Here is a 25,100-nt window from a genome sequence, read left to right as displayed (position 1 = left end):
AGAGCTGCCCCTCACGGGTCTTTGCTCGCCTATAGCTCTCTCCTTCCCTTTACGGGACATAGGAAAGGTCCCCTCCTGACCCTTCTTTCTTGCTTTTTAGCCATTACTAAGGCCGTGGTGCTAGGAACAGAGTTTGATCTGGTCATCTGAGGCTGGTGCGAGGGCCAACTCCCTAAGGAGCACTCAGAGGCTAACGTTCTGCTCTGTTTTTGACAGAAAGCAAGATCAAGAGAAGAGTCGAGTATGCTTTTGGCAGATATGCCTGTATTCTGTCTTGGGCCAAGGCAGCAGAGAAGGAATGGAGGGTGGTTCACCCACACATTCCTATAAAGCAGGGGTGGGCAAACTATGGCCAGCGAGCTCACACTAGGGAGCAGGGTCTGAGGCTTGCCCCGCTCCAGCCAGGGCACAGGGTCCGGGGAAGCACCCCATGGCTCCCAGAAACTGTGGCAAGGCCCTGCTCCAGCCGAGGCGCAGGGTCGGGGGCTGCATCACACAGCTCCCAGAAACTGTGGCATTGCCCCACTCTGGCTCCTACATGCTCCAATGGCCACCTCCAGTGCTCCAATGGGAGCTGCAGGGGCGGTGCCTGCAGATGGGGCAGCATGCACAGCTGTCTTGCCACACCTCTGCCTTGGAGCTGGAGAAGGGACATGCTGCTGCTTCCGGGAGCCACTTGAGGTAAGTGCTGCGTAGAGCCTGCACCCAAGCCTTTCTCCATGCCCCAACTCCCCAGACCAGCCCTGATCCCCCTCCTGACCTCCAAACCCCTTGATCGAAGCCCAGAGCACCCTCCTGCACCCCAAACCTCTCATCCCCAGCCCTACCCCAGAGCCCACACCTCCAGCCACAGCCTGCACCCCTTGCCGCACCCCTACCTTCTGCCCTAGCCTGAGCCCCCTCCCACATCCTAAACTCCTCATTTCTGGCCCCACTACCAAGAGCCCACACCCCCAACCCAACTCCAACTTTGTAAGCATTCATGGCCCTCCAAACAATTTCTATTCCCAGATGTGGCCCTCAGGCCACAAATTTTGCCCACCCTTGCTATATAGCCTTAGTGTCTGCCATGGGGAGGTATGGGGTGCGTGTGTGGGGTGAATGAGCAGTGCTAGCTAGAAATCTTTGATCCAAGGTGAGAGAGAAGCATGGGCATCTGAAGTGGAGCACCCATAGGGACACTACTTGAAGAAAACCAACTTTTAGGAGTTTTACAGGTAAAGGTTTGGTTTTTTTTCCTTGACCACAACAGAAATGCATACTGCTGCTGCTTCAGAAAGGTTTGAAGATAATAAATACTTAGCGAATGCTATGTTTAAGATTGCAAAACAGTTTGGCTTTGACCTCAGTTTTCACTCTCCCAGCTTCCTAAATAATTATTTGTTTGATGGATAAAGCTTTCCATGCCTGGGACCTTGCACAGGAACATGCCAGATAATGACATGCTGGCCACAAACCAACTGTGAAGGAAATTCACAGCTGCATGTTCTAGAAGGTTTTCAGAGGAGAAAAGGAAATCAGCAAGGCAGACCTACAAATCCTGGACAAAGTTTTGCATGATAGAATCTATTATATCCTCTTCCCCCTGACCCACAATATCTACTTCATCAGTAGCTTCTGAACACATCTTTGCAGAGGTTGGTAAGTTTTCCTGACAATTTTGCAAAGCAGCTTTAGTGCAACTTGGGGATATGCTCTGCTTGAAGCAGAAAAGGTCCAGACCTACAGTTGTGAGAGGAGTGAGGGACTGCTTGTTAGCCCCCACTTAGGAAGTAAACAGCATGTCAGACTGTTGAGTCAACTGCTAAAATTAAGAGCAAGTTATTTCTCAAGGCTACAAAGTAGGACTAAGAAATCATTTATATTTTCAAGTTAGGGATGAGACCATTACAGTTCAACATAATGTTAGTATTGACAGATGTGTGACCATGCTTAGCAGTTATTACCCAATCACTTCACCATTATGCAGTTCCTCCCCACCCTTCAGGGTGGTTATTTTATATTTAAATATAGGGCATGTAAATTAGGTTTTTTGGTACCAAGCCAGGGCAAAAAAAAAAAACAAAAAAAAAAAAAAACAAAAAAAAAAACCACCACTGAATCCCAAATCATAGAATTTAATCCAGTGTTGGTCAGGTCTCATTTTACACTTAATAATCTAGCATCAGGACAGAAATAAAACAAAACCTCTCAACTAACTGTACAGAACATTAATCATTGTTAGGTCACATGAGTTTATCAAAAACAATAAACCTTTTGTGATCAGTATAAGGATGGGAAGGAATTTTCCCCTGACACATTCAATTTTAGGCGCTCTCATCATAAGAGAATCCTACAAGTTTGGCATTGCTAACTACACTGTATTACCTTACTGGAGCAGATTATCAGGTTCCTGCAAGTTCCACCTCAAAAAATAATCGTTCTGAAACAGAATTTAAATAAATAGTATATTGGTGGTATGGGAAAGGGATAAGTTCCTTAGTTTCAGATGACATTTGTTAGCACATCTTGAATTAGATGTGCATGTTGGTAACTATCAAACCCAGCAGGATTGAGGAAAGTTCTCCCATCTGTTAATGCAGCCCCAGACATCCTGTCCACAGACAGCAGAATAACACAAGCTGTGGTTTCATTGTTGACCTTCATCACTGGCTCCATTCCCTGGAAATTGGTAGTGTACATGACTATCACTTTCCACAGCCCGCCAACTTAGATTGATTACTACATTTTTCCCAACTGTCAATGAACATATTAAGAATTAGAATTCTGCAAGTATAAAAGACACAGGGTGAAATCCTGGCCTGACTGAAGCCAATGCAGCCTTGCTGGCGGTGCCAGGATTTAGCCCTCTAAATATATCAACCAACCAGAAAGGGTTAACAGAAGAAAATGAACAGCTTGTTTATCTGAAAGTATATTGCTATATTACCATGCCTAGGATAGTGTTGTTTCCAGGAGGGAGGGAGGGAGGGAGAGAGAGACAGAGAGTGTGTGTGTGTGTGTGTGTGTGTGTGTGTGTGTGTGTGTGTGTGTGTGTGTGTGTGTGTGTGTGTGTGTGTGTGTGTGTGTGTGTGTGTGTGTGTGTGTGTGTGTGTGTGTGTGTGTGTGTGTATATCCCCCAGCAAAACATATCTGGCACTCAATTTATTTGCCAATAGATATGCTATGCTTGTGTGCTGGAGAAGAATAAGAGCTACTAGTGAAGAGAGATCCACTTCTGGAAAAGAAGAGGTACTAAAAATGTCAAAAAACTAGAGCACTTATGCTGCAAGAGAAAGCTAATGCTGTACATTCCCACAGTCGACTAGGTGCCAAACATCACTCTTAATACATAAAAACTATAAAAATTAAAAAAAAATATATTAAAAAACTCAGAATGCTGGTTTTAAATAGAAAAATTAATATTTTTGGATTCAAGGGCAGATATAGAAGCCAATTTTCTATGAAGTATCATATTATAAACAATGGGTCAAAACTACTCATTTTATTAATCATTACACCAAAAATTTACCCATCAGCACTTAATTGCGAGCCAGAATAATTTCAGAATATGAAAAATATCCATAACACACTTTCATACACAGATATAAAATACACAGCTATAAAAATTCACTCTGGGATGAACTAGGCAGGTCAAAGGATGCTTTTATACTCCTTAAAATTAAACTTTTTCAACATGTAAGTTACTCAACTAATCTATCATGAGAACCAATGTATTTCACTATTTTAGAAACTATATGTTTATTTTTTAAAATCAGAAGAGTAACTAGTGTGCATATGAAAATATTCCATAATAAAAGGGGGAAAATTTTTAGTTTACAGTCACACTGATGTAATAGACCAAGCTGTTATCTGCACATCAGCGATCAAAGATTTACAGCATCAGCCAGCCAAAGGAATGTTAAATTACCAAATTATTTTTCTAAGAGAATAACTGTATCCTGTGCACATGCAAACCCTGGCAGCATATGGTGGCAATCAAAAAGTATTAGTTAGGACTGGTGAACAGGATAGCTTGGAACAGGTGCGCATATGAGCAGAGACTGCCAACTGTAACACACTGCATGGAAATTTTCCAGGATTCTTCCCACTGGTACATTTTAAAATACTTCACTTGCTGCAACACTTACATGCAGATTTGAATTCAGCATTAAATATTGGAACAGCAATTTTAGAGAGTCCTGGATCCTCTGATCACAGTCTGGATTAGGGGCCATCTGCACACTTGCTCAGCAAGGAGCACACACTGCCCTACGTAGGTCTTCAGCTCTCTGCCAGGAGCTCTGGGGGGCGCTTGATATCCTGCCCACTCCAGATTCCTTTACATGAGTGTCTGTGGTGGGAGTTCACTGTTTTACTCTCCATCTCTTTTAATTCAGCTTTCTGGTAATAGAGGATGCTTAAGATTTGCAAGGAGTACTTCATTCCAACAAGCACAGAGGCTGCTCTCTACATTTGGGCCTCTACCATGTTGCTCTGTACCAGTACTGAGTAGTTCCTTTTAACACCATTATGGTAACAGAGGGGAAGCTGCTCCATAGAGGCCAGCCAGAGAAGCAAACAATCCTGTAGTGTAGCAGGTACCAAGGAGACGGGGGTGTGTGTGTGTAAGGGGCAGAATAAAACACCTTAATCCCTCCAGAACCTGTTCTAAGGGCCGGCCCACTGCTGGGACTGGAGGAACTTGTGGGAAGGGGACCAAGATGGGGGAAGAGAATGCTGGGTAAGGTGCAATACAGAACTCCCCCCCACCCTTACAAAATAAAATAAAAATTAAAACCTTCAGTACAGTAGGTTAAAATATTAGTTAAAAAGGAACTTTACAAAACTATTCTTAATCACTATATCTGGGGAAAAACAAACCTTATTTTAAAGTGGCAGAATAGGCTACCACAGAAAAAGCAAACCCATCAAAGTTCTAATTACACCTTGAAGAAACAGGACAAAGAGCTAGATTACAGAAGATTGAATGACAGTCTCACTGAAGTCTGTGTTTTGCTGCCATGTAAAACTATGGCTAAAATGTCTGCTCAGGGAAGAATAGAGGTGTATATAAACAAGTGATACTTACTGCATATGACCCTATTAAAAATGCTGCATTTGCTCGTTTCCGCTGATCAAAACTGGTATAGTGGACTATTTTCTTTCTTGATAGACTGAAAGACTGTTTAAAGAGAAAGGAGAGGGATGCGTCAGCTACGTTAATTACAGGAAAACACAGGACTTACAAAAAGCCAGAGCTTTAGAAAAAAAGTCATTTTCAATCTGATAAAATAATCAAAAATATTATGGAGGTGGGCGAGGCAGTATCTTCCATTGGACCAATTTCTGCTGGTGAGAGGGTCCCGGAATCCAGGCTCTAGCCCAGAGGTGGGCAAACTATGGCCTGCAGGCCACATCCAGCCCGTGGGACCCTCCTGCCCGGCTCCTGGCCTGGGAGGCTCGCCTCCGGCCCATTCCCTGCTCTTCTTCCTCCCATGCAGCCTCAGCTCACCCTGCTGCAATGCTTTGGGTGGTGGGCCTGCGAGCTCCTGGGGCAGCACCCAGCCTGCGAGCTCCTGCGAGCTGGGGCAGCACCCAGCCTGACCTGGTGCTCTGTGCTGCGTGGTGCATGGCTGTAGCACCGCCAGCCACCAGTGCTCCAAGCAGCGCTGTAAGGGGTGGGCGGCTTGGATAGAGGGCAGGAGAGATGGGTGGTGGTTAGAGCATGGGAGTCAATAGGGGTTGAGGGGGGGTCAGGGAGCGGGGAACAGTGGGTTGAATGGGAGCAGGGGCTGGGGGGCAGTCAGAGGATAAGGAAAAGGGGTGGTTGGATGGGGCAGAGGTCCGGGGGGGTTCGATGGGGTGGCAGGGGGCAGTCAGGGGCACAGGTTCTGGAGGCAGTCAGGGAACAGGGAGCGGGGGGGTGGATGGGGCAGGGGTCCCGGGGGAGGGGCATCCGGGAATGGGAGGGTTGGATGTGACAGGACAGGGAGTCCCAGGTGTGGGCTGTCAGGGATAAGAAGCGGGAGGTGGGTGGGGACCACATCCCCCTCCCCTAACCGGCCCTCCATACAATTTCCAAAACCCGATGTGGCCCTCACACCAAAAAGTTTGTCCACCCCTACTCTAGCCTGAGCCTGAATGTCTACACCACAACTAAACAGCCCACTGGGCTCGGGCTGAGTCAGCTGGCATGGGACAGCCATGTGTATTTACTGCAGTGTAGACATACTCTTAGTATTAGGCCTAATCTTATTTCCCACATTGATTTTACTAATCCTTCTAAAACCATCTGAAAAGAAACAGTTAACTAATTGCACAGATAAGGAGATACAAGTCATAGTGAATAAGTGTTTAAAAACAGCAATATTTAGTTCACAAGGATTCTCTTTAGAATTAAATAAAAGACGACCAATGATTATAAAATCTCAGCAAGAATGGAAATCTCAGAAATCCATAACTGACTTACAATCGGAACAGTTAGTTAAAGCACATGTGAACCACAGTGATGCGGTGATATTTAGTTCACTCAATGAATAAATGTTGAATCACTGAATTTATAATATTGATATTTTGTAATTCCATAATTCTACTAAATTGTGTACGCTTCAGATCACAATGTACTTTCAGACAAATACGCATGGATTTTTACACTAATTCTGCAAATGTTTTAAGCAGTGTTCGTGGAGACTGGGTTTAGGGAGCAAGTTTCTTGACAGAAACCTCCCTCAGATTCAGCACTGAAAATTTTTGAGGAGTACTGCACACTACTACAGATTTTTGTAGCATTGTCAATTAACAATTGAATTGGTGCTAGCCATACTGACTTTTCATGCAGACTGAAAATAAAATTTTAGATACAGAATTTTCTACAAGAGTTCATATGAAAGCCTTAAATACAAAAAAGAATCTCTCTAAAAGAAACTAAAAATAGCCAGCAAATTTAAGAGAAACTTATTGCAATACTTTCATCAGTTTCTTTACTCCTATCCTCCATAGGAAGAGCCCCTCAACCTGTGGATCTGTCTTTATGTTATGATAATGGTTTTATTCATCACTCCTTCTACAGGAGGATAAACAGTGTGATTTAAATTAATGTGACTGGAGTACATCTAAATGGGACTATAATCCCCCAGAATGAGGGAGGAGTATCCTCAGGGGTTACAACAGGTCATGCTTGGAGACAGACAAGCATGACCTGCTTTATACTTATTTATATGTGCACGCCCCCATCTTCTACGGCATTTAACGGATATTAAAATCTGACAAGTCACATGAATAGCTCAAAAATATAGGAATAAGCTTTCTCGTTATCACATTGGCATCCAGTATTCTGTGATTTTTACCAAGTCTATTATGGTCTAAATCAGAAAAAAATTATAGTAATAGTGCCACACAAACAACAGTTGTAGTTTATTGTCTACATCTCTTATTTTAAATAATTCACAGCAACATAATTTACAGTTCTTTTGAAATACAATTCTTTCTATAGCCAAGAATACTTTGGAATTTGCTTTATTTAAAAATCATTTTAAAAACTGTTTAGTAGTCATTTAAAAACCTCTTCTACTTAAAATGGCAATCTTTTTTTATTTTTTAACAGGGTGATAGACTGCAGTAATATACTACTACTGATAGCATTATTGTTGTACCGTGTGTGTGTGTGTTTGGGGTAGGGGGGGACACACTCAAATTCTCAGAAGCATCTCTGACATTTAAGGTTAACTATTCGGATATAGAATTTTCATTGCTTCTATGCCATTTGAAAAAAATGAAGTGAGAGCTACACTTCAATCTCTATGGACTCAGATTTCTACATTGTACATTTAAATCCATTTTTGACAACACTGAAAGCTTTAAATAAAAGAGATTGAAAACTGGTCTTGAATAACTAGATGAAACACTCATTTACAATACAGCAAATACTGAGGGAAATTTACAAAATAAGCATTTGAATTGCACATTCCAGTAGATTCAGAAATGTGGAACACTACCCACCATGCTATATCACTACTTGGCTATGTAAAAATCCCATTCATTTAGGAACAATGACAACCAGTACTGGCTGAAATGACCTTGTTGCAAGAGCTCTATTCTGTGTATCTGCACTTAACATTTACACAATTGAAACTTATGTTCAGATCAAGTCCAGTTTCACCACTATTGCTAAAGTTATACAGACTAGAATTAAATGCAGTTGATAATAATTAACATATTAAGCCATTAGACCCCCAGTTCCGCAAGCTGATCCGTATGGGCTGAAATTTAAAACGCGTGTGGAGCCCTCTGAGATCTGTGGATTTTCACAGAGGTCCACTGCTTAGATCATCTTACAGGGCCAGGCCTTTAGTTACGCTAAAACACTTAGAAATAATTTATAGTATTTGCTAAAAGAATACCTACAATTTTAAAGTTTACACATGTAAGGGGAAAAAAGCGTTCAGATTCTTTCAGCTAGTTTTCAAAGTCTATAGAGTGCCACATATCAATTATTTTTAAATATGTAAAGAAAGATTTAATATGTACAATACAAAGAACTAAGAACGCTTTTCCTCTGGTTTCCTAGGATACCATAGTTTAGATGTTACAGTAGTAAAACTCATGAAGATATATATTAAACAGTTAACTAGCCTTAGTCACATTCTTCAAATGCTACAAAAGTGCTTCTTTATTCAAAATTATAATAATGAAAAGTTACTTATTTTAGTAATTTAACTAGAGCTTTTACTATACACAAACCATCAGGTTTATTCAACAAAGAAAAGTTTCTCAATTAGTAAGGATGCAAAAGTCCACTTAACACAACAACATGACAACAGTGCTATACATTTCATGGTGAACTCTGGAATATGCTGTCATAAACAGATATCTAAGGGTTAATGTCTCTTGTACCTGTAAAGGGTTAACAAACAGTGACCTGAAACACCTGACCAGAGGACCAATCAGGAGACAAGATACTTTCAAATCTGGGTGGAGGGAAGTTTGGGTGTGGGTCCTTTGTTCTTGTTCTGTTCTCTCTCTGGGCTCTGAGAGTGACCACAGGAATCTCCAGGCTCTCTAATCTTCTGTTTCCAATTTGTAAGTACAACGGTAGAAAGACAATATAGGCTTTTACATTGTTTTTCTGTATTTGCAAATGTGTAGTCTGCTGGAAATAGTTTAAATTGTATTTTTTCTGGATAAGGCTGTTTGTATTTTTTCTACAAGCTAGAAGACCCTGTAACTGTTTACCATCTAAATTGCAGAGATAAACCTTTTACTTATAGAAAATGGACAAACAGCCTTATCCAGAAAAAATACAATTTAAACTATTTCCAGCAGACTACACATTTGCAAATACAGAAAAACAATGTAAAAGCCTATATTGTCTTTCTACCGTTGTACTTACAAATTGGAAACAGAAGATTAGAGAGCCTGGAGATTCCTGTGGTCACTCTCAGAGCCCAGAGAGAGAACAGAACAAGAACAAAGGACCCACACCCAAACTTCCCTCCACCCAGATTTGAAAGTATCTTGTCTCCTGACTGGTCCTCTGGTCAGGTGTTTCAGGTCACCGTTTGTTAACCCTTTACAGGTACAAGAGACATTAACCCTTAGATATCTGTTTATGACATATGCTCAGATTACTTTGAAGTTAAAACACACCTCTTGCTTTGTAATATAAAAACTTATGAAAAGCAACATGCTAGTTCTAGTTTTAAGTAAAGAAAATCTAACCCATTAATTTACATAACAATTCCAAACAAGTTCATACTGTTCAATTATTTATAAGAGATTCAAGACAAAACAAGCATTACAAAAGAAAATGCCAGAAGTTTTAGAAATTCTCATTTATGCCGTGGCTAGATTAGCATTTAATTAGGGTAGTCACTGGATGATGTCACAATATACTACTCAATCAATATGGCATAGCCCTTGCATTGTTCAGCATGAAAATATTGCTTTGCATTTAATACAAAATTAGATTACTGCAAGGTCAGACAAATCTAAGAGAAGTTTGTAAACTGTCTCATCTATCATAGTTTAGAACAGGGGTTGGCAACCTTTCAGAAGAAGTGGTGTGCCGAGTCTTCATTTACTCACTCTAATTTAAGGTTTCGCGTGCAAGTAATACATTTTAACGTTTTTAAAAAGCCTCTTTCTATAAGTCTATAATACATAACTAAACTATTGTTGTATATAAAGCAAATAAGGTTTTTAAAATGTTTAAGAAGCTTCATTTAAAATTAAATTAAAATGCAGAGCCCACTAGACCGGTGGCCAGGGCCCGGGCAGTGTGAATGCCACTGAAAATCAGCTCACGTGCTGCCTTCGGCACATGTGCCATAGGTTGCCTGCCCCTGGTTTAGAATATGAAGTCCTAAAGTGCTGTGCCATGCCAGTAATAAATTTGCAAGTAATTTTTATAGCAATTTTATGAAATCAGATTTATTTAGCAGAACAAACAGCAGTATAGCACGGCATGGTTATTTCATTTGTTCTTCACCTGTTTGAAAAAGAGTGCACCCTTGAGCTTCCCTGAACAATCAAGCTCCACAATATCATAATGTTAAAGTGGGTTAAGCATTTCACTACAGCTCAGTTTCAAAGAGCAAACAGGATATTATGATCAAGTATTCTTGTCTTGCTGTTGATTACTCAGAACAGCATATAATCTCCATAGCAATCAGTGATCAAAACACAAGAAATGAAACAAGATCAACAGGCTCTCTTATCAAGCATAACCTCTCAGTACCTTACCTACAGATTTTTTTTAAAAAAAGAGAAAAGATATCCTTGAATAAGTTCTGACTATACAAAAAACAATTGCCAAGCCACAACTTAAAAAAAGCAGAGACTTTTCTCCCCACCACGTTTAAAGACTAAAAGTAGCCAATTGTTAAAAAACAAACATCTGCCTCCGCACAAGTTGTGGCGAAGTGGAGATTTTTCCTGGTTATACTGTATGCGAGTCTTACTGTTGAGCCTATGTGAGTTTTGCATAAATAATGCGTGCCTCAGTTTCCCTGTGTGCTGCACCAATATCTCGGTGGTGATAATAGAGGTGTGTGACTTTGGCTGAGACCTCTGTGGCAGGTGAGGCTGCTCCAGCTGTCTGCATGTATGCTAGGACAGGTGCCCTTTGTAACCTGAGACCCGGGAGGGATGCAACCAAGTGACTCTTTGCCCAGGGACAAAGACAAGGCGGAGGAGCAACAGTGGTATTGGAAGTCGGGTTGCTGGAAGCTGGGCTGTCTGCTTGGGGGGGACTGGAAGAGAGAGATTCCAGGGCTTCTGGCCCAGGACTCCCGGCACAGGACTTCCCAAGATGGACTTGGCTGAAAGTCACTGATTTCTGTGCTAATAAGTTCTGTCCTACGCTGTGTTCCCGTCACCTAATAAACCTTCTGTTTTACTGGCTGGCTGAGAGCTACATCTGACTGCTCCCCAAGAGCCCCACCCAAGAGCGGGAAGCACATGGGGAGGAAAGGGAGGCTGAATACTCCAAGGTCAGACCCAGGAAGGTCAAAGCTGCGTAAGCGTCTTGCCCTGGCAACAGTATGTTCAGAGAAAGGAGGCATGCTATCTCAGAGTCCTGACTGGCTCTGGAACTACTCCATATGAAGCATTAGCCCGGTGACTTCATGACACAAGTACACTCTCAAACACAGCTGAAGTACAACTTCTCAGAAGCCATTTAACTTATTTAAAGTACATGTTGGTTATAAATAGACATGCTCCCAAGTATTGTCCATTATACTAAATATACATACCTGGATATCAAGGAATTAAAAAAAAACCCTAAGAATAAGGGAATATTTAAGTGAAGACCAGTATTTGATGGGATGTAACTGTCACTTAGTAACTTTCCAAGCATATTTAATTTGTATTTCAGTTGGGGGAACTTTGTGTGTGTTTTCTAAAAGGAGTTTTATCAAACGTTGATTTTTTTCCCAGTACTTCGCAACTGACATTTCCACAATCTGTCTTCACTTCTAGACTGGATATAAGGATTGAGGCTTTGTTCCTATTATACACGGAGCAGGACTCTCAACACCACCAGGCACTTGACAAGAGATTCTCAGCCTATAGACTCAGTGGGAACAAGAGTGTCTCCATGTTTCTGCTCCCAAAGACAGCTACTCTCATGAGAGGGAGGTATTACAGGTCTCCACTCCCCAAAGATTCTGCCTGTTTCAGGCAGAAAGAAATCATGGTAATTTGGAGAAGACATAGCACATCACAGTGAGGCTTCAGGCTACAGCTGTTTTAGATTGCGAGTTTGTCATGGTGGTCACGGATTCTATGCTTTTCCGTGACCTTTGCAGTAGCCGGTGCGCTTGGCTCAGGGGTAGTTCAGACAACTCCCGTGCCAGGTGCACTGGCTGCTGCTGGGGCAGTCCTGGGCCACTGCGCCTCCCCGTCCTACCCCCCAGCAGCAGAAAAGTTTGGGTGTGGGAGGGGGGGAAAGGGGTTGGGGCACAGGACAGGTTGAAGCAGGTGTATGGGGACCGCCACCCGCAAGCATCCGCTGCAGGAGCCCTCCTGGGGGGGGGGGGAGGGCCCACCGGGCTGCAGCCCGGGCAGGCACGCCCCCTGGCTCCCCCCTCATCATGCTCAGGGGGCAGTTAGGGTGGGGGGGGTCTCCAGAGGGGGTAGTCTGGGAACAAGGAGCAGGGAGGCTTAGGTAGGGACTGGGGTTCTGGGAGGCAGTTAGGGTCAGGGGGTCCCAGAAGGGGGCAGTCGGGATGGGAAGTGGGAGGGAGTGGATGGGGCAGGGCTCTCCTCTTTTTGATTGTTGAAATATGGTAACCCTAGGTGAGGGGGGAGCTGGGGGGTGCATAGGGGTTGGCTCCCGCAGCCTGGGCAGGAGGGACACGGCTGCTCCCCACTAGTGGCACCGCCGCCTTTGCAGGGCTGCTGCCCCCGTGCACTGTGCCGGCTCCTTCATGGCTGGGGCTTGCTGCTGCCGTAAGCCAGACACTCTGGCTCTCGGGTGCCTCTGGAACGCGGCTCCTCCCTGCCAAGTTGCTGCAGCAGCTCAAGCCTGGCAAAGCCAGTGAGTGAACTTGGGGTGGGGGCCGGTGGGGTGGGGAGGGCTTGCAGGAGGGCTGTGCACCCTCCAGGGGAGTTCAGGGGATGGGGAGGGGGGAACCTGGTCTGGGGAGCAGCCGCTGGGCATGGTTGGCCCCTGGGGTCTGTAAAGGCTCATTGGGATTTGCCCCTCAATGAACTGATGTGCGGCGGCGGTGGGGAGGAAGCAAGGTGGAAGTCTCGCCTAGGGCCCAAAATATTCTTGCACTGGCCTTGCCCCAAGGGGTGCGTGCACCCAGGTTAAGAACCACTGCACTAAACTGATAGGATCTGCATTTTAGTTTAATTTTAAATGAAGCTTCTTAAATATTTAAAAAAAAACACTTGTTTACTTTACAATAGTTTATAGCAGGGGTGGGCAACCTTTCAGAAGTGGTGTGCCGAATCTTCATTTATTCACTCTAATTTAAGATTTTGTGTGCCAGTAATACATTTTAATGTTTTTAGAAAGTCTCTTTCTATAAGTCCAGAATATATAACTAAACTATTGTTGTACGTAAAGTAAATAAGGCTTTTAAAATGTTTAAAAAGCTTCATTTAAAATTAAAATTAAAATGAAGAGCCCCCCCGGACCGGTGGCCAGGACCTGGGCAGCATGAGTGCCACTGAAAATCAGCTCGCATGCTGCCTTCGGCACCCGTGCCATAGGTGGCCTAGCCCTGGTTTATAGACTTATAGAGAGAGACCTTCCAAAAACATTAAAATGTATTACCGGCACACGAAACCTTAGGGTATGTCTACATCTACAATTTTGCAGCGCTGGTTGTTACAGCTGTATTAGTACAGCTGTATAGGGCCAGCGCTGCAGAGTGGCCACACTTACAGCAACCAGCGCTGCAAGTGGTGTTAGATGTGGCCACACTGCAGCGCTGTTGGGCGGCTTCAAGGGGGGTTCGGGGAACGCGAGAGCAAACGGGGGAAGGAGACCAGCTTCGCCGCGGTTTGCTCTTGCGTTCCCCGAACCACCCTGCAAACCGCAGGGAAGGAGACCTGCTTGCTCGGGGGTTCAGGGAACGCGAGAGCAAACTGGGGAAGGAGACCAGCTTCGCTGCGGTTTGCTCTCGCGTTCCCCGAACCACCCTGCAAACCGCAGGGAAGGAGACCTGCTTGCTCGGGGTTCGGGGAACGCGAGAGCAAACCGGGGAAGGAGACCAGCTTGATTACCAGAGGCTTCCTCAGGTATGCTGGGATACCTGCTTATTCCACGGAGGTCAAGAAAAGCGCTGGTAAGTGTCTACACTTGATTACCAGCGCTAGATCACCAGCGCTGGATCCTCTACACCCGAAACAAAACGGGAGTACGGCCAGCGCTGCAAACAGGGAGTTGCAGCGCTGGTGATGCCCTGCAGATGTGTACACCTCCTAAGTTGCAGCGCTGTAACCCCCTCATCAGCGCTGCAACTTTGTGATGTAGACAAGCCCTTAGATTAGAGTGAATAAATGAAGACTTGGCACACCACTTCTGAAAGGTTAACAACCCCTGCCCTATATAATACACTCCATTCCTATTTATCTGCTATTGTCTTGCTTTGAATCAGCCTTCCACTTCTAGGATGACAGATCCAGCCACCTATTTATCAACTGCTTAATTCCATACTGCCTTCTGTCATGAAATGTCCTTCCTGATTTTTAATTAAAAGACCTCCACCCAGTCCACATTTAAGTCCCCTCCTAAGACACATTTCTGTTGTATTGTATATGGAAAAAAGACTCACTGAATTATACCAACAAGAGAGTTAATGCTTCAACTTTATTTTCCCAGTACCTGATCCAGGGCCACCTTGGGCACTCAGCTAATATATTGTATCCCTTTCCTTTAATCTGTTTGTTTTCGACCAAGTACTCCACAAGACAAGGGCTGGGCCTTGTTTTTGTTTGAAAAATTCCAAGCACAACAGGGGCACTAACAAAAATTATGATGTTTAATATTAGACATTTGATTAACAATATTGGCACAGGAAATTCCCAATTATGCAGTCCAACATTTAACTTCGACCCACAGGACATAATTAAAAAACCTGAAACTAATGATTGTTTTATACACACATTATAAGTAGGGTTTGTGGTAGGATGTTTTATACACACATTATAAGTAGGGTTTGTGGTAGGACTGGTTGGAATGTTCCCAACTGAAGAAGTTTTCAATCAAAAAATGCTGATTCATTCAAACCAGAATTGTTCCTGAAAACCCCAGGTTCCCAGAGTTTTTGGCTCCAGAGCAGCCCTGCCATAGAATTGGGAACCCAAGGGTTTCCAGGGTCATGGCTCTACAGGAAGGAGCCCAAAAACCTTGTGAACCTGGGCTAGAGCTAGGATTCTCAGGCTCCCTGCCGTGGAGGTGAGAAGTCCTGTGTAGGGCTCCCAGGGTCTGTGGCAGGGGTTCTGAGGAAAAAGTGGTATGCAGTGGTGTAATTACAGACTGTATCAAGATGTACATGCACAAGGAGGGGCCAAATTTAGGTTGCATAGTTAGGCAACTGTAAATTTTGAATTTCTTAATTTCTGAGTGCTTGACTTCTCAACTTTAATAATGTTCCTTAACATGTGTCTGACGAAGTGGGTATTCACCCACGAAAGCTCATGCTCCAATACTTCTGTCGGACTATAAGGTGTCACGGGACTCTTTGTCCCCCTTTAACCTTTGTTTGTACCACTGTATTACAAAAACATAATAAAAGTGGTCATTTTCACTACATGTTATTTTGCAAAGGGGTTATGAATAAGATATTAACACAAGTTTCTTGCAGAAGTTCCCTTCAGGGCTTTTAAGTTTGTTTCAATCAAGTACTTCTTTGAAACTTTATGCCAGGTATTTAAATTTTTCTACTAAGTCATGTTCTTATAAATTAGCTCTCCTATGAGGTTCTGTGACAGTTCACTCCCTAAGGACTGTACAAGAATAGATCCCCTTCTGAACACCACGAAGTGTGGGACATTGTATTAGCTGCAGAACATTTAAGGTCACTCGGACGATGACTCAGCACATGCTGTTTCTTTTAAGAACACTTTTAATGCAGATTTGACAAAACTCAAAGAAGGCACCAATGTGAGTAAGGTCACTATGAGAATTCAGAGTACCGGCATTGTTTTTGTAGTATTATCTTGTTCTAGAAGGAAAATTGTAGTACACCTCTACCCCGATATAACACGAATTCGGATATAACACAGTAAAGCAGCGCTCCGGAGGGGGTGGGGTAGTGCGTGCCCCGGCAGATCAAAGCAAGTTCAATATAACGTGGTTTCACCTATAACACAGTAAGATTTTTTGGCTCCCAAGAACAGCATTATATAGGGGGAAGAGGTGTGGTTAGATTACTTAGTTTCATTAGTTGAACATTTAACTCCACAAATTTATTTAGGTGATAGTAATGTATTTCATGTTGCAGTAATATGTTCTCTTATTCCATTAGCTTTAATCATTTTTTCACTATATTACATAGTCAGTGAAGCATTTGAAGGGAACAGTACAAATTTATTAAACTTTATACAAATTAATTTGAGAATATTTCTGTACTTGGAAATATTTTTCTTGAAGTTAAAATGAGAACTGGTCAAAACTTGAGGGAAATTTTCCCATTTCAAACTTTGCTGTAAACCTAAAATTCTGTAAAATTTTAGTTTTGGAAACACTGACACATGGCATTTCCAAAACAAAACACAGGCCCTGGGATCCAGCAGCTGCTGACTGAAATGGACATATTCTTTTCAGTTTCATATTGTCCATCTCTGAAAAACAGCAGTGAAAATTGATAGGAAGGTCTGTATCAGACCTGCGGCCCGCTAGAAAGCCAAGCTAGGATTTCCAGAACTTTGAGGACCCCATCTTAGCAACGGGGAGCCTGCAAACTCCAGGGTCCCCACTGGAGTCTGCATGGCAGGGTTGCCCCACTGCTGCAGACCCTGGAAACCTCAACAACTTGCCAGGAAGTCAGGTAGGTTTCCTCATCAGAAGTTGGTTAAACCTCATCTCCCTCTGAACACTTTTGTTTAGACTACTTAGCATTTTCTGACAAAAACAAGCTTTTGTCAGAAAATTCCCAACAAAGTTTAGTTAAGATATTTACTTTTCTTATAAGGCAACTCAATTTGTTAGGATTTGTACCAGGTGCAGAAAGCCACCTTTGTTTTCCTTAGGCATCTGGGGACAGGGCTGGACTGAAGGTTATGTGTACTGTTCTTAGAGGTGGTCAATACAGTCACATTTTATATACATTTTTGAAAGGTGCCTTTTAATTCTGAATTGTATATTTTTATATACTGCCTAGGATTCAGGACAGGCACTTTACAATTTAAATAAAAGTCATCATTGCATCCAAAGAAAATAGATAGATCCACTGGTCTTGTGTAACGTAAGTCAAAGTCAAGGACCAAATTTAGAAAGCCCTGATGCAGGTGCAGAGAAGAAAACAGGTATGTGGATGTATGGTTAGGAACAGCAAATGTGCCACCATATCAGAAAAAAGTTTTTCTGTATACAACTGAACTTTTTTGTATTAACTGAACTTTTATAGGTTACTGTTATATTAATAAAGATGCATTGTTTCTTCAGAAACAAACTAAAGTCATGCTAACTCTTCCATTGAAAAATACTCATTTAAACATGCATTTTCATCCTTCTTTTGTCACACATTCCTACCATGGTATCATCATCATCTTTCAGTCCAATATTATTCATTCTAACATAACTATAGATTACAGGCAGATATGCTGGAAATGAACTCAAGACATCAACATAACTCAAAAGGATTCTGGCCTTCATTCCTTTGCTTACTATTCCACTAACTTCCTTTGGCTTATATTACATTTTACCTTGAAGAGAACGAGCTGTACATGTCCTTTGTGGTTCAATTCCTGAACAAAAAGGCTCAATTTTCAGTTCCTCATGGGGAGTACATTCATGGCAAGACAGCACAACTTCTGTGTCCAAAGCTCAAGGTTAACCATGTAAATGACACTTGCACAGCAATGCTATGTACTGCAATTTGTTAAAAACAACAATACAGTTTGAATATTTGGCACAGAAATCTAAATATAAAGGGTTAAAAACTTTACCTTTAGCTTCTTATTTAGTTTGCAGCAGTATCTGTACAACATCGCCAAGTTTAAAGGTCCAAAATCTGCATAGAAACTGTGGAGTGGGGAAAGAGATGAAAAAATACATTTAGAGAAGAACTAAACTATTTCAATGAACATCTGCTTCCAGCTCTTTAAACTGCAAGCCAGTTAGTAATTTTGCTATGTTCCATTTGGGATCCAGTGTAATCATAGCAAAAGTTTTCAGTGCTGTTGTAGCCATGTCAGTCTTAGGATATTAGAGAACAAGGTGCGTGAACCAATATTTGACCAACTTCTGTTGGTGAGAGGAGAAGTTTTCAACCTTACACAGAGCAAAAGAAGAGCTCTGTGTAAGCTTTAAAGCTTGTCCCTTTCACCAACAGAAGTTGATCCCATAAAAGATATTACCTCACCCATTTTGTCTCTTCAGTATATATTGGGCAATTAAAAACATCTTTTATCTATTATTGGGGGGCCTCTATATTTCAGTTGCCTAACACTTTCTATTATAAAATATTCTCAAAATGAAGTCCCAAGACCTCCATTATTTGCAGCACACAAGCTCTCAGAAAAATCCTCTTTGTCCCATAACATTCTGTTCAGTTTTTGCTGAGATATTCACTGTTGAAAACAGCTACTTCCCTTTCCCTCACCTTCATTCCTCAGGAAATTATGGCAGTCTGTCAAAACAAAAGAATATAAAAACATTCTAAGACTAGGCCCATGCTGCCACTTAGGGTCTACATTACAGGATTATTCCGATTTTTACAGAAATCGATTTTTGGAAACAGATTGTATAAAGTTGAGCGCACTAAACACACTAATTCGGCGGTGTGCATCCCTGTACCGAGGCTAGCGTCGACTTGCGGAGCGTTGCACTGTGGGAAGCTATCCCCTAGTTTCTGCAGTCTCCCCTACCCATTGGAATTCTGGGTTGAGATCCCAATGCCCGATGGGGCCAAAAATTTGCCGCGGGTGGTTATGGGTAAACGTCGTCAGTCAATCCTCCCTCGGTGAAAGCAACAGCAGACAATCATTTCGCACCCTTTTCCCTGGATTGCCTGGGCAGACGCCATAGCACGGCAACCATGGAGTCCGTTCAGCCTTTTTTCACTGTCACCATATGTCTACTGGATGCTGCTGACAGATGTGGTACTGCAGTGCTACACAGCAGTATCCCCTTGCCTTTCCAAGTTAGCAAAGGCTGTTACCAGTCATACTGTACCGTCTGCTGCTGTCAAGGGTGCTCCTGGCTGGCCTTGGTGGTTGGGGGTGCCTGGATAAAAAGGGGAATGACTCCCCAGGTCATTCTCTTCTTTAAGTTTTGTCTAATGGAGAGTCAGTCCTGCCTAGAATATCAGGCAAGCCTACTAAAGAACCAGAGAGGCAAACAGCCGCTCTGAGTCAGAGCCCCAGACATCCTGCAGAAATGAAGAACTGCAGGCCATTCTAGGTGGTGCCCCTGCAACAACTCCACCTGTTGCTTTCCTCCTCCCCCACCCCTCCTGGGCTACCGTGGCAGTTATCCCCCTATTTGTGTGATGAAGTAATAAAGAATGCATGAATTTGAAACAACACTGACTTCATTGCCTCTGCAAGCAGAGATTGAAGGGGGGACGGGAGGGTGGTTGGCTTACAGCAAAGTAGAGTGAACCACCATTCTGTACTTGCTCAACCTATATTGAAAATGGGAATCTGTGATAAGCACTAGGATAGAAGCATAGGCTATGGGTGTGTGGCCCTTTGGTTGACACTGGTAAAATACAAAATGTCCCAGGATATGTATGTTGCGGGACAGTTCTAAATGGCAGCTTAATTTTTTTTTATTTGCAGCAAAATGTAGAGGTCTAAGTATACGATTGTGAGCCCTGGTAGCAACGGGTAGGTGCGACCGTGCGGTGCTGCTGACAGAGAGCAGCCTGAGGTAGAAGCCTCCAGCTGCCATGATATTCCAGGCAGGACTTAATCTCCATTACATAAAACTTAAGAAGAGAATGACCTGGAGTCATTCCCATTTTTGCCCAGGTGCCCCCGATCGACCTCACCAAGGCCAGCCAGGAGCACCCACAGGACGACGATGACAGATACTAGTCATACTGTACCTTCTGCCATCTGCAAGGCAAGGCAAGGCAACGGGCTGCTGCTGTGTAGCGCAGCAGCACCGCATCTGCCAGCAGCATCCAATGGCGATATTGAAAAAAGGTGAGAAATTATCTTTTTCTCCTTTGTCATCAATTCCCCCCCCCCCCCCCCGCATGAAAGCATATACCCTGAACCACCTGCGACAATGTTTTTGATCCTTCAGGCATTGGAAGCTCAGCCCAGAATTCAAGTGGTTTTCGGAGAGCGCGGTAACTGTGGAATAGCAACAGTCATCAGTTGCCCCTCCCTCCGTGAGCGTCCATTTGGCTTTCTGGTACCCTTGTCTCAGCTCCTTAAGTTTCATGCAGCACTGTGTTGAGTCCCTGTTGTGGCCTCTGTCCATCGTGGCCTTGGAGATTTTTTCAAATGTTTTGGCATTTCCTCTTTTGGAACAGACTTCTGATAGAACAGATTCATCTCCCCATACAGAGATCAGATTCAGTATCTCCCGTACAGTCAATGCTGGAACTCTTTTTTGATTCCGGTTACCTGCATGGTTACCTGTGCTGATCAGCGCTTCACGCTGGGTAAACAGGAAATAAAATTCAAAGGTTCATGGGGCTTTTCCTGTCTACCTGGCCAGTGCATGTGAGTTCAAACTGCTGTCCAGAGTGGTTACAATGGTGCACTGTGGGATAGCTCCCGGAGGCCAACAGCGTCGAATTACAGCCACACTAACCCTAATTCGAAATGGCAATGTCGATTTCAGCGCTACTCCCCTCGTTGGGGAGGAGTACAGAAATTGATTTTAAGAGCCCTTTATGTTGACAAAAATGGCTTCGTTGTGTGGATGGGTGCAGAGTTAATTCAATTTAACGCTGATAAATTCGAGAAACTCGTAGTGTAGACCAGGCCTTAAGGAGCAACTGCTACTGACACCACACCAGGAACTGCCAAAAGAACTGTGCAGGGTCACAGAGGAGCCAGGAAAGACTATCTGACTACCCTCCCAGACCCAGAACATGACACAAAATGATTTTTGATCCTGTTGATAATAGCCCACTTTAACTGATTTGTCTCGACCCCCCCCCACTAGGCAAGGCAACTCCCATCTTTTCATGTACTGCTATATAGCTTCCTACTATTTTCCACTTCATCTGATGAAGCGGGTTTTAGCCAGGAAAGCTGATGCCAAATAAATTTGTTAGTTTATAAGGTGCCACAAGTACTCCTCGTTTTTAAAAGGCCCTCCCTCCCTCTGGCTGCACCCCACAGGAAACAGAAGCTCCCTAGCTCCTGACTTGGGAAGAAAGAAGATATATCCAGGCCAGATGAGCCTCTCCTCCACCACCTCCCAGACCCAGCACATGGTCCCAGTAACCCATTCCAATCTCCCTCGGGGAAAACATCCTTCCTACTATCAGCTACTGTAGGTAGTGCTGTAGTTCAAGTGGCACTCACTGTCCTGCAGTGCTGAAGATAAAGGACGTAAACACCACTCATGGTGGGAGGTTGTAACAGTTACAAGTATAATTTCTTTTATCTTAAAAAAACAACCCATAGGAAATTATATTCATGAAAACCCCATACTATGTCACAAGAACATTATTTAGGTTGCAAAGTCATGCACTTGAAATTTAGGAAGTGTCAAATTTACAGTTGCCTGGGGAGAAACGTGCCGTTCTATTGATTATTAATTTCAACATATCCCTCTGCTGACAACATTCAGAGAGAGGAGGGAGAACAGAAACAAGAGATGAGTTTTAAGTTAGCTTTCCCACAGAGAGGCAGGGGGAAGGGAAAAGAGTCTAGTATAATGACACTAATTTGGTATATATGTTGCCCGGCTTTTTAAAACATTGGGGGGATATAAAAGGGTCACTGGTCATCTTTTTTGTAAAGTTTCTTTTGAGACTTTGTCACTTCATTTGACATTTTTGCTTCTTTTGTTTAAGAAGTTCCCCCTTATGAATGTATGGAAGTTTCTTTATTCCTAATCAGAACAAGGGTGGTGGAGGCGTCTCAGAGACAGGGAAAGAAATTCTCCCCAACCCCCTTTCCTCCCTCCCCCCCAAAAACCAACCACCTAGGATATTCCTTAGTGAAGTTAATGACAAACAAATGCTTAGGGACTTCATGCTTTAGGACAATGACTCCCAAACTGTGGTCTACATACCAATTGCTGGTGGCCCCTAGAAAACTAACCAGTATTAGTTCTCCTTATTTCCAGCCACTTCTGCAGGTGTCATTTTCTCATTACAAACTGGACCTAGGTGCCTCTTTGTAAAAACATCTGGGAGCAAAGGAGTTTCCTTCCTGCCTCTGATGCTTAAAAGCAAGAAAGAAAAACAGGAGCTACTCACTACAAGAGCCAACCACTTACCAAGAGAGATAGGCGGGGTAGAAGAACCAGGCATTAGAAAAACATATGGAGAGAGAAAGAGGAACAGGATGCAAGGGGCAAAGGAACAAAAGTGGCCAGTGTCATTAACATACTTAGAGCATTTAATACATTAAATAATTGTCTATTACTTTTTCCACAGTTATGTTAGGAAATCAAGGATTTTCCATCACATAGAAATGCTCAATCTTCAGTAACAAAGAAAAAAGTTGACAATGTCAGAAAATTTTTATTTGGAAATGTCACTATGGTTCCTCATGAAAGCTGTAGCATAGGTGCCTAACATGTCCATTCTCTTCTACAGACCAACCTCCCATGATGTACCATAGTCTCTCTTCTTGATGAGAGGAGGTGCTGCATCATGAGAGATATAGGCTATGTCCACATTACCACTTATGTTGGCAAAACTTATGTCACTCAGCGATGTGAATATTGTACACCTCCCCTCAGAGCGACATAGTTACACTGGCACAGCTGATAGTGTGCACAGCACTATGTTGACAGGAGAGCGCTCTCTTGTTTACATAGAACAGCTACACGAGAGCTCCTACAGCTGCACCGCTGCAGGTTCTCTAGCGTAGACATAGCCGCCTCGTGGTGGTGGATTACCAGGAGCGCTGGGAGACCTCTCTCCCAGCGCTTGCATACAACCACACTCACACTTCAAAGTGTTGCCACAGGAGCGTTCCTGTGGTAGTGCTATGAAGTTTCCTATATACACATCCCTAGAATGCCCAAGCAGCAGTGGTGGCATATCCATATATGAATATTTTGACTTTGAGGCATTCAGTTCTTCCAAGAAAAAATTTTTTGGGTCAATGCCCCAATTTTCCAACTGGAAAAAAAAAAATCAGTTGAAAGTATATGACCAAGCTTGCTTTGCTATGCAAGTATGACGTACTTTCTACAGTGATTTTATAATATAAGTGCAGGACAGATAGTCCAAAAGACCATCTGTATTAAGAGAAGGGCCATATTAACAACAAAATTTGGAGAACCCCTGACCTAGGGGAAATGGTAATGAGATTAAGAGCCTAAATCAGTGGTTTGAATCGGTCTTAGGTTGGCAGTGACAAAATATGTATTATTTGGTAGCCTTTATGAAATGAGCTAATGGTCTCCAAATTAAAAGACCATCAACAACAACTTCACCCCTATTTATGGCTCCTTATGGAAGCTGCCTCAGCAGGCAGGCCAAAAGGCAGGGCCGACTTTAGGCTGATTCCCCAGAATCGGGCCTCGTGCCTAAGAGTGCCCCACGCCTTAGGCACCCTTTAAATTTTTTTTATTCACCTGGTCCACTCCAGGTCTTCGGCAGCATTCGGAGGCAGGGTGTGTGTCCACTCTGGGTCTTTGTCGGCATTTCAGCGGTGGAGGGTCCTTCGGGGCCGCAGAAGATCCGGAGTGGACCCCCCGCCACTGAAGTGCCATGGAGGCCCCGGACCACTGCCAGGTATTCAAATCGGGCCCCGCAATTCATAAAGACGGCCCTGCAAAAGGTTAAAGCTTAGAGAATTCATTCTTTGGCTTCTTGACATGGTCCTTCCAAGTCAGAACTGAGGCATATTTTAAAATCATTGGGAGCAGGGGGATTTCCACATGTTGTAGTTATGTGGAATTTTAACAGAGGAGCAGAGTCTTTAGTGCTATGAATCTGGCATCCTCTCAATCTCTAAAATCATTTTCTACAAGTTTAAAAATAATCAAATTATAATGTATTGAACAAGCACTTTCTAAAATCCGTTGATGCCTTGGGATGCCAATTTTATTCCTTACAAGTCCTCACATCAGCCTGGATGCAGACACATTAACCTTCAGAAAAATACACCCACAGACTTTGTTAAACCATCTGGTATCTAACACAATCCTGCTCTGAGAGAAGAATGGACCAGGTATTTATGTGAATATATTAGTCTGTAAAATTATTGTGCCCTGCCATTTAGCTTCCCAAGTTCTCGTTAATCCAATGACAATAATTGTAGCTCATCTGAAGGAAGGAGGGCACAATTTTATTCTTGTTTGGCAGACCAGTCTAAGCATCTTCTCTACATGATATGCTGATAGTACAGTGGATGCGGAAGTACTATTGCCGTGTCAGACTTGTGGTGACTGAATCCACTCAAGCTCAGACATCTGTGACTAGGGTGACCAGACGTCCCGGTATTATCAGGACAGCTTCAATTTTAACACATCCCGCGTTCTGACTGCACATCGGTCGGGACGCCCTTTGTCCCGATATCAGAGACCGCTCACAGTCACCAGCAAAATGTCGGGGCTGACATGGCGGCACTTCCTGGGGCAGCTCCCGGCAGCACGTCTGCCCGCCGACAGGAGCTTGCAGTGCTGGCGGCCCCTAGGCACAGAGGCGGAGGAAGTCTCTACACGCTGCACCGGCTCCCTCCTGCCCAATCAGAGCTGCAGGGGTGGGGCTTCCAGGTGCCAGTAGCACGCAGAGAGCCCTCCACCCCCACACCTCACCCCACCCCAAAGAACCAGAGGGACCTGC

The 25,100-nt window shown here is 43.5% G+C and overlaps 1 protein-coding gene across 3 annotated transcripts in view; it reads right to left on the bottom strand.

The window, feature by feature from the left end:
- CDC14A (cell division cycle 14A) overlaps window positions 1–25,100 on the bottom strand; it is a 120,632-nt gene that overhangs the window by 84,636 nt on the left and 10,896 nt on the right. For all 3 annotated transcript variants that reach the window (XM_050962359.1, XM_050962360.1, XM_050962361.1), the window contains exons 3-4: window positions 18,109–18,184; window positions 5,072–5,164 (exon numbers count right to left, since the gene is read on the bottom strand). In XM_050962359.1, the coding sequence (XP_050818316.1) occupies window positions 5,072–5,164; window positions 18,109–18,184 (169 nt within the window). The remainder of the gene's footprint in view (window positions 1–5,071; window positions 5,165–18,108; window positions 18,185–25,100) is intronic.

The sequence above is a fragment of the Gopherus flavomarginatus genome, chromosome 7 (assembly GCF_025201925.1).
Source record: "Gopherus flavomarginatus isolate rGopFla2 chromosome 7, rGopFla2.mat.asm, whole genome shotgun sequence".
Lineage (NCBI taxonomy): Eukaryota > Metazoa > Chordata > Testudines > Testudinidae > Gopherus > Gopherus flavomarginatus.
Note: the sequence above shows the minus strand (reverse complement) of the source record. Positions and strands in the feature narration are given on the sequence as shown.